This window comes from Cyprinus carpio, unplaced genomic scaffold (assembly GCF_018340385.1).
Source record: "Cyprinus carpio isolate SPL01 unplaced genomic scaffold, ASM1834038v1 S000006635, whole genome shotgun sequence".
In the NCBI taxonomy this organism is placed as follows: domain Eukaryota; kingdom Metazoa; phylum Chordata; class Actinopteri; order Cypriniformes; family Cyprinidae; genus Cyprinus; species Cyprinus carpio.
In genome coordinates this window covers 1,850-11,437 of record NW_024879264.1, presented here as the reverse complement: position 1 = coordinate 11,437, position 9,588 = coordinate 1,850, and the positions used below count along the sequence as shown (strand labels likewise).

Below are 9,588 nucleotides of genomic sequence, written 5' to 3'. Positions count from 1 at the left end.
TTATGTAAAGAAATTTATTAAGAGCTGAAATTAACATACAACACAGAAACAAGAAATGTTTCAGTTGGTGTTACTGAAGAAAAAAAAACGTGGATATTTTAGTCATCAAATCATACAGAAGAATCATTGTCAGAATCAAATAGAAGGAAGAATAACATCTGAAATCTGTTGATGGTCTAATTCATGCTAAATTATTTTTTCTTTACCATCAAAATATATTTCATATAAGACTGCACAAATTTAATTCTAATATATTTTAAATGGGGTAAATAATAGTTAAATAGTGAGCAAAAAAAAACAGACTTCAGAGTGCCCTTTTTTAAAACCCAGAGCCTGACTGATACTTATTAATAACAAAGATCTAGATTGTGTCCTAACATTATGAACCTACATGCATATTAATTCAGTAAAAGTACTTGAAAAGAAGCCAGCAAGAACGATAATCTCTACTGCTCTCTATAAAATCTCTATATTTTACACATCATTATATCATCCTCAACATTTAATAAAAAATTACATATCAAACAAATTTATTAGATTTGTTACTGTTTTCATTTTTCCAAAATTGTTTTCATTGTTTAAAAATGAACATCAGTGTAAAAAGTTCAGAAAGTGAGTTCTCTATCGATGAGTCATTGAATCCTCTTCCAGTCAGTCTGATCTGTAATGTGTATGATTATTATGTGACTCAGTGTAAAAATAATTTATTTAATTACATTAATAATAATTTATTTAATACTTTTAATCCAAAGTATTCATTAAAAACATACCGTCATTAAGTTGGTACCAAGATCCTCCCTATCAAAATAATAAAGAAGTGATTAATAAAGAACTTGAATAGAGTCATTATGTCTAAACATGAGTATCAGCTTGATTTTCTCTTATCTCCACTGACCTGCTGATTTCTTCTTGTAGTAAATGAGTCCAGCAGCTGAGATGATGATTCCCAGCACCAGACCAGACGCCCCGATGGCGATTTTATTCCTCTCAGACTCGGGGAGAGATGGATCTATGAGATATAATTACAGGAGCTTTACATATTTTTTAATCAAACCATAATTTTGTTTGTCTAAATATGTAATTTGTATAAGACTTATGTGAGGGAAGATAAATGTTTGGTCTCACCCCAGTCTATGATGATGGGTTTAGTTAAGCCGGCGTGATCCACCGCGTAGGAGATCTTCTCTCCAGATTTGGGGGTGTACTCCAGGTGAGAGTGAATCTGGTAGTACCAGTCCCCATTAGGCATCTCCTCAGTTGAGGTCACATCAGTCTTCACAACTTCACCGTTTCTCATCCAGGACACTTTGATCCAGTGTGGGTAGAAGCGGTAAGCACTGCACATCAACACAGCTGGATGTCTGCCACCAGCCGGCTTCACTGAACTGAGCTTAACCTTTGGTGGCACTGAATCAATAACAATAACATCTTAAGGGCACATCCCACAATAAAATATTGTGATTACATGCAAGGTGTACCATAAAATGTCATAAATACTACTGTATGTTTCGGGAGTGTATTTTTTGTTTCTCAAGGACAAAAAAATGTTTAGGCTAGTTAGGAAGTTGAAGACTGTCATGGGTTTATAATAAGTTTTAAAGTATTTATAAAATTAGCAAACTGTCGTGTAAAGGTAGTGTAAGTATTTTAAAACGAGTTTCATGTGTGACAGGAGAGATCAGAGTCTTGTGCTGCTCACCTTTGTTTATCAGCGATCGCTGACTGTCTGATTTCAGCATTATGTTTGCAGAATCTCTCCACCTCAGCTCTCTCTTGCTGCAGAATGTTGGGATCTTTGTTCCATGACTCTGCGCTTCGTACTCCAAGTTCAGTGTACCCCACATACTCCCCCACAGTGCTGTTGAACTGTACGTACACATCTTTATTGAAGATATAGTTATCAACGAACACCATGTCACTGAAATCACGGGAGCTGTGGAAGCATGTAGCCCACCGAGACCAGTAGTATCCATTAGCTGAAAAGTAATGATAAAGCAGCATTACAGTTATGTCAGATGATTTCATGTCAACTATAGAAAAACAGAAGACCTAGATACATTAGTTGGTTACAGTATTAGTGAACTGTTGTTTGTTTACTACTACTTCTACTAACAATAATAATTAATCATGAATAATGTTACCTGTCAGTATATATCTACTAATTTTACATTGCTCTTAATTGTATTTACCTGCTCCAGTGAAAGCAGACAGCATCAATACGAGGTGACACAAGACCTTCGGCAGTGACATTTTTCTCGCTCTGTGACTGTCCCAACTGAGAGGAATCCTGCAATACTTTGTTCATGAGGTGAATATCTGAGACAACCAGCCAATCAGCCTCTACACATACAAGTGTCAGCTGTTTTGCTAAGCAGTATCCTGTTTTATTTTAGTACTAAAGCCAGTTACACAAATGTATTCTTCAAGCTTCTCTACTAATTTTTTTAAGGGTTTAATTAAACCATATTTTATCTTATTTTATCTATTTTAACCAAATTTATAATGTATGTTTAAAGTTGTTTGCCACAAATACTACCAATCTGACAAATCTCAACAGGAGCTTATTGAGAGCAACAACAATAACTGGCATCTCAATTATTTACATTAAAGAGTTTTGTTTTCTGAAATGTATTTATTATGTGTAAAATAGGAGAAGGTCACTGATTGTACGAGACTGTCCTCCTCTTAAAAACGAGCACATAGGTCGTTTGTGCAAGCAGCGTAATACGACCTATTATTACGTTTTACAATCAAGCGCCCTCTAGCGGCTACAGTCTCGTTTGTTGAGTGTGTCGTCATCAAATGACCTTTGACTGTCGTTACCAGTTGTGTTTTTTTTAGTCAAATGACCTTTGACTGTCGTTACCAACCAAAAAAGGAGTGACCCATCAATTCATCAAACGTCGTTGTATTTTGTTAATGTTTTATTTTTATTTTGTTATTATTTTGTTTTACTTTTTGTCTATTTTACTTGCTTTTTACTTTACTTGCTCTGTGTCTACTGTTTACAATTATATTATTTTTGTTTTTTGTAGATGAAAACTAGTAGTTGCTGTTATGTCTGTTTCAATAAAAAAAAAAAAAAAAAAAAAAAAAAAAAATCGTTACCACTCACAAAAAGGAGGAGTGACCCAACAGACAACAGTTCACCGAGCGTCGTTGTCCTGGTGTGTAAACTATTTGGATTATGGTTTGTTTTTTTTAAGGTACTGTTCTGATTCACTGCAATTAATGTGGAAGTAAGTGCAGTTTGACGTTTTCTTTTTCTTTACAAATCTGTTCTGAATGCCAGTCAACGAATGTGAAATGCCCAGTGACCACAACACTTACCATATTTTTTACCATGATAACTGTTTTACAACTGTGGTACACATTAACCACAATGCCATACTTTAATACCTTTTTGTAATGTAATTGTAATTCAGTGTTTTTTATTCTTTTCTGTTTTGCAATTTCTTCATATCACATACATCTCCAGCTCCTACAACAACATTTAGTGTCCAGCAGCTCTTTATCAGCTCTTATTTTATTCTATGGCATATTTTTTAAAAGCTCAGAATCAGATTTTGATCAGTTCTGTCAGAAAATCTGCTATATTAACAGGAAACTTGAACTCGAAGCTCAATGCTGAACTTGAAGAAGTTGCCAAGGAAGCTGAAGTCCTTCAAAGGTTCAACACTTCACAGGTAATGTTAAAGACATTTAGTTATAATTGATTTACTTTAATTAATTTATCTTTTCTTTATGTGTTAATAACTTTCCTTATTGTCCTTCCTTTCAAATATGTTGTTCACAGATCATTTCTAACACACTGTCTCAACATGTATGTATTAAAACAACAACAACATTTTTTCCTTTTTCTTTATTTCAGCTGAAAAGAAAGACCAAAGGAAGGCCTTTCCAACTCTTGTCAAACCCGTCTTGTTTGACGTTACCAACCAAAAAAGGAGTGACCCATCAATTCATCAAACGTCGTTGTCCAGGTGTGTTAACTATTTATTTTTATTTTTTTTGTTACCAACCAAAAAAGGATGCAGTTACATTTTTGCACCGAATTTGATGTTTTTTTTTTTTTTATTTTATTTTTTTAACTTTTTTTATACATATCCCACAACCCCATCAGTACAAGCCCTGTGCTACGTCAAAGTATTAATAATTCTATAACTAATTAATAACTCTACAGCTTTTCTTCCTGCTGTCATTGACCCATGTGCCCATTGTAAGTAGTCAGAGCGTTTGTATCCTAAAGTTTATATTGAGTCCACTGTATTCTTATTAGCGCCGTCTCTTCCCGCCCCCCCCCCCCCCCCCCCCCCCCCCCCCCCCCCCCCCCTAACCAGTACATTATATATGTCCACACCTCACAGTCTGCTTTATTTCCATGTTGATTTGAATTGAACACATCTGTCTAAAAGCAAGTCTGGAAATGCTAGTTTAACTTGTCATGTGACACATCAGGGGCCGGTTGCGTAAACATAGCTATTATGTTAAGACTGTGTCTTAAGAACTAGTTGACCAACTTATTAACTTTGTTAAAATTTGGGCCAATCTATGGCTTTTTAACAGTTATGACAAGTGTAGAGGAAAAAAAAATTAGATGGCTAACTTTTTAAGACTTGTCTAAGCAGTTTATGCAACCGCCCCAGGTCTTTAATAAATTTGACCAAATTAGATCACCTTAAAGGTGTTTACAACTATGGTTAACAACTTAATGTTATTGAATTGCATATGTGTGTGTGTGTGTGTGTGTGTGTTTTTGAAACCTTTAGGTCATTTATTGATAGAAATGCATTTTTCCGGCTGAAAACGAAAATTATAATTGTTATTAACAGTTTTTAGTTTGTCTTGCATTTTTCACAACAGAAGTGTCAGTGATTACAGGAGCAAGAAGCGATAAGTGATTACAGGAGATAGAGGAAGCGATATTTTGCTAATTAGTTCTTTAAATGGAAGAAATAATATGTTTTTGGCTGGAGCCTTGCAACTCCTGGTTTTGTAAAAATATTATTTGGCATCTTATAACATTCTCTGAATGTTCTCTGAAATTAACCATTTTTATTTATTTATTTATTTTTTTATTTTTTGAATATTAGCCAATGTTGTTTTAAAGGGGTTTTCTGTTACATATTTCTGTCTGTACCTATTAGTTACTTTATCAATCAGTAATTTTTAAAAGTTGTTATATTTCACTATAATCTATTATTTTTATAATAACTACTTTTGTTTTGTTTTCATAGTGACAAACTGGAGAGAGAGAGAATGCTGTTATGGGCATTATGTTTGTCTGAAAAGTTTGACATTTGATATGGAAATTACTACAAATGTTTGAAAAATTTTTATGCCTGTGTTTTTTAAAATTGTATTTTATTTTTCTTTTTTATTATTATTTTCCTTTTTATATCCTCAAGTTCAACTGGTAGAGCTAAGAATGGCAAGATTAGGGACATACATCTCCAAGAAACACAGAAGTGATTAAATGTATACATTAATACACTATAAAAAAGTTTATTTCAGTATATGCAAAAATGTTGAGCTTAAATATTGTACATTAATTAATATTAGTATAAAGAATGTCTACAATGGGAAATATTAGGCCCTTGTTTGAAAATAAATAAATAAATAAATAACTGTAATCAACAAATTTATTGCTGAATTAGGTTTACACCACAATGCAAATCTTATTTAGTTGGGGAAAATAAACTGAATCTTCCATTCACCACAAGAACCTGGAAGAGAGCCTTTCTGAATGGACTATATATGGACAAGTAAGTGTGACGCTTCTGCTCAACTGGGTTGCCATTGGTTTTGAAGTCCACTTGGCACTCGCAGGACTCGCTGTGATTGGACCTTTCTTTTAACACCAAATTAAAAAAGCGTTTAATGTTTGCAAAGTAAGTTTTGCTGTTACTATTCAGTAATAGCTTCAGTTAACAATGATGTATTGCTATATATTGTGAGAAATGAGACCTCTTTTACCGCTTTACCGAGATCCTAACCCTAATCCTGAACATAACTTAATTGAACTACAAATAACAGCGCAATTGTTTTAAAATTTACATCGACATGATTTATGTTTCTTTTGGTCTTTATGGATATGGCTTATGGGCAATGTAGTTTAATTGAACTACAAAAAACAGCGCCATGACTTTCACTTTCCATCGATAGAATGCATCTATGACATATTTGAGAGGCAGGCTGAAATATGGTATTTATTAAGAGCACTTTTTTTAAACACCTTATAGCACATTTCTATGAATGTTTGAAAGCTGTAAACATAGGCATAAGTAGTGTCCTGCCAATTTTTCTTTTGAAAAAGCTATAATCAGATTTTGATTTACAGCCATTTTTAAATGTTTGGTTTTTTTTTTGCTCTTGCAGGGGACTCTACTAGGCCCCTGGGGATGCAGAAGCAGGAAAAAAACGCACAGATCTATTCTCATCATGGGCAACAAACTGTTGTTGAGTCACATTTTTTAGATTGTCTTTTCAAAAACTACCATTTATGGTAAAGCCCTTTCACACTGCGATTCCGGAAACATACACGGGTAATGTGTTTCCGGCAATTGTTCCGCCGGGTCGCTAGATTTTGCCTTTCACACTTTGCCAGTGATTACACCCCAAATATGGTTCACCAACACATAGACTGTAAAAAAAATGGACGTAGTGTCCGTGACGTGCACCCATAGACTCCTCAAAGAGCGGTTTGAAGCTCAAAGTGCTGCAGAGCGGGCCGTCGCCATCTTGGCAGCGGCGTCACCGCCGCGACTCTCCCGGCATATCGAAAAGGGCAAAAAAGGCGGGAGCTGGTTGCTGAAAGCCACGGCCACCTAGCGCGACGGCATTGTCAGCAGCGGCAAGCCACCTGTCAATCAAGTGGCCAAACGCCCTTAATTACAGCAGAACTTAAGGCTTTAATATAATTTAAACGGGTTGAGTTATAAAAAAAAATTCACCCCCCTCACAGTTTGTCATGAAGGTGCAAAATCAAGCAATAGAGACCAAAATCATTTTTTGAAACCAGGCTGTAAAACATTGTTTTTTTTCTGCTGTAAGGTAAAGTTGGGCATTTTAACACTGGGGAGTCTATGGGGACTGACGCTCCCTTTGGCAGCCAGCCTCAAGCGGCCAGTCGATGAATTACAGTTTTAGTCACTTCCTTATTGGGCTTCACGACGAGAGAGCGCGAGGTTGCCGCTCGTTCAACACACAACACCCGTAAAGGTCCCGTGAAGACACGTGACATCAGGGTAGGTGTGACGTGAAATGTACATGTCGAAAAACGCCAGGAACGTTAACTTTCATATAAGCGGGAGTTCGGCCAAGATGGCGACTGTGTAAATCCATGTGCTGAAGCTCTGCACTTATTTTATAGTTGACCCATGTAGAAGGGAACATAATAATACTGTATTTTGCTGATCTAAGTACATGTTTTTTTTCGTTCTTTCGTCTTTCTAACTTTTTTCTAACCTTTAACGAATATGATGGAAGAATGATAAGCCTGTTCGAAGTGCCATGCATGTCTTACTCGAGAAAATCTCTGGATGCCGCTTTCAAAGTGAATGACGCTGCGAATGCCACACTCTGGATCTTTTGGAAAATCCCGTATACCTGGAAAACTCCTAAACCGCCTTCCAAAAAATTCAAAAATGGTCGACAGAGTGGCGTCGGACAATCAGAACGGTCTCCAATTTACACCTGATGGAAGTTTTGGAGCGAGTAGAAAAAATGCCAATTGAAGTTCTGAATCGCATGTACAGTTCCCTTGAGGTAACAGGGAAAGACAATACGAATTCATTAAAACAGTGTGACTGAGGCGCGTTGAGTTTATGAGCAATCAAGTAGAAGAGGTTACAAGCAGGTGAGCTCATTACAGAGCAGGGTTGGAATCACTCGAAATAGGAGAACGGTGTGCTACGGGAGAAATGCGACGAACGGATGCTACCCGCTGGGCGAACTGGATGCTTAAAAGGAGGTGGAATCTACGACCCGTGGCCGGTATTCAGGAGCAGCGAGGGAGAAGATGTTCGAAAATTCTAATCGACTTATTCGCGTAAGTTTCTCCTGGGATAGCAGATCAGCTCATCTACACGCTTGATGTTGCCCACAGACTGGTGTCCTCGATCTGAGGGAGCGCGCTCGAGCCGCCGCATCATTGTACAGTTTCTTTCAACGGAACGTCCCGAGATCAGATCTGGAGGATGCCAAGAACCGCCGCCGTCCTCAAAGATCGGAAAATCCGGATTTTTGAAGACTTGACACCAAAGCACGAAAGACGCGCCAGGAACAGAGCTTTGGCCTCTTGTCGAACGAGCGAGAGAAGGAAGGGAAGAGAGCAGGCTTCAGAGGGCCGTTTGCATATGTGGACGGTAAAAGGAATTCTGCCAAGATCATTTAGGCTGAATGATGCTGTGGTGTCCTCATCGAAGAATCAATGCCCGCAGTCTGACTCTCATGATACCCACGGTTAAGCACGAAACTGCTCCAGGGTTTTCTTTTTTTTTTTCTTTTTTTTTTCTATTCTCTTTAAAGGGATAGACAGACCTGTGTGTTTTCAGCTAATTGGAGTCTTGGAGCTAGAAAATGTAAGGTACCATTACCTTAAAATCTTCACGTGCTGGATCTTCAGTCATACTTTTTATTTTGGATTTTAATCGTTTTAGAACATTTTTTTATAAACACGGAATAATTTACTTTTGGAACCTATCCTTAGCTGTCCAATAAGAGCGCTCGGTTTTGAACAAATTTAAAGTCATTATGACTGAAAGAACGAAAGTGAGAAAAAAACTGTAATTAAGGAAAAAGAAAACAAAACAGACTTTTACTCATGCCCTTATAACTTAGCCTATGTTGCAGAGGTCAGGCGAATTATCGCTTTTTTTTGTCGTATTCTAGTGAAGTTTCTTCTGTTCTAATTTGATATCTTGTTCTATACCTAGTTCTTTAGGTTGTATATTCTTGTTTATTTTTATGTCTTGTCTTTGTTTCTTTAAATGCCAGAGTTTTTAAAAAATAATGGTTTAAAGGAAGGCCTTATTTGTTTTCTAAGAGGCACAAAGTCTAGATTTCTGTTAATGTTTTTATGATTTTTTTTTTTTTTTTTTTGAAGAGGCACAAATTACATTCCAGGAATTTATAATTTTTTTTTATTTTATGTCAGATATCTTGCTGGAGTAGGGATTATGATGAAGGTATAATTTTAATGGTCGTATTCTGGAAACCAGTATGGATCCTTCAGGGTCACTTCCTACTAATAGTAGTAGTTATTAATCAGTTTTAGTAATTATTATCAACATCTATGGATACAACTCTGTTGGGGAAAAACTGCACTTTCTTCTTAAACATGCTAGATCATAAACTTTCATCTGCATTAGCAAAATATCCTACTGCCTTTCTGATTTTAGGTGGTGACTTTAACATAGTAATGAATAACATGCTAGATCGACACCCTCCAATGATTTTATGATAGTTATGAATAACATGCTAGATCGAGTTTATGGAATAAATCTTGATTTTAGTTGACATATGGAGAGAAATGTACCCCAGATGTAACTACAGTACACCTGGTGTAACAAAGACCGCTCGAGGCAG

The 9,588-nt window shown here is 36.3% G+C and overlaps 1 protein-coding gene across 1 annotated transcript; it reads right to left on the bottom strand.

Moving 5' to 3' along the window:
* On the bottom strand, positions 1 to 2,265 carry LOC122144297 (H-2 class II histocompatibility antigen, E-S beta chain-like). Its single transcript, XM_042755097.1, has 6 exons — positions 2,190 to 2,265; positions 1,705 to 1,976; positions 1,126 to 1,411; positions 896 to 1,009; positions 771 to 798; positions 1 to 661 (listed from the first exon to the last, which is right to left on the bottom strand). Exons 1-5 carry the CDS (start codon positions 2,248 to 2,250, stop codon positions 776 to 778), a joined length of 756 nt encoding a protein of 251 aa, XP_042611031.1. The 5' UTR covers positions 2,251 to 2,265; the 3' UTR covers positions 1 to 661; positions 771 to 775.
* Between the last annotated feature and the right edge of the window lie 7,323 nt (positions 2,266 to 9,588).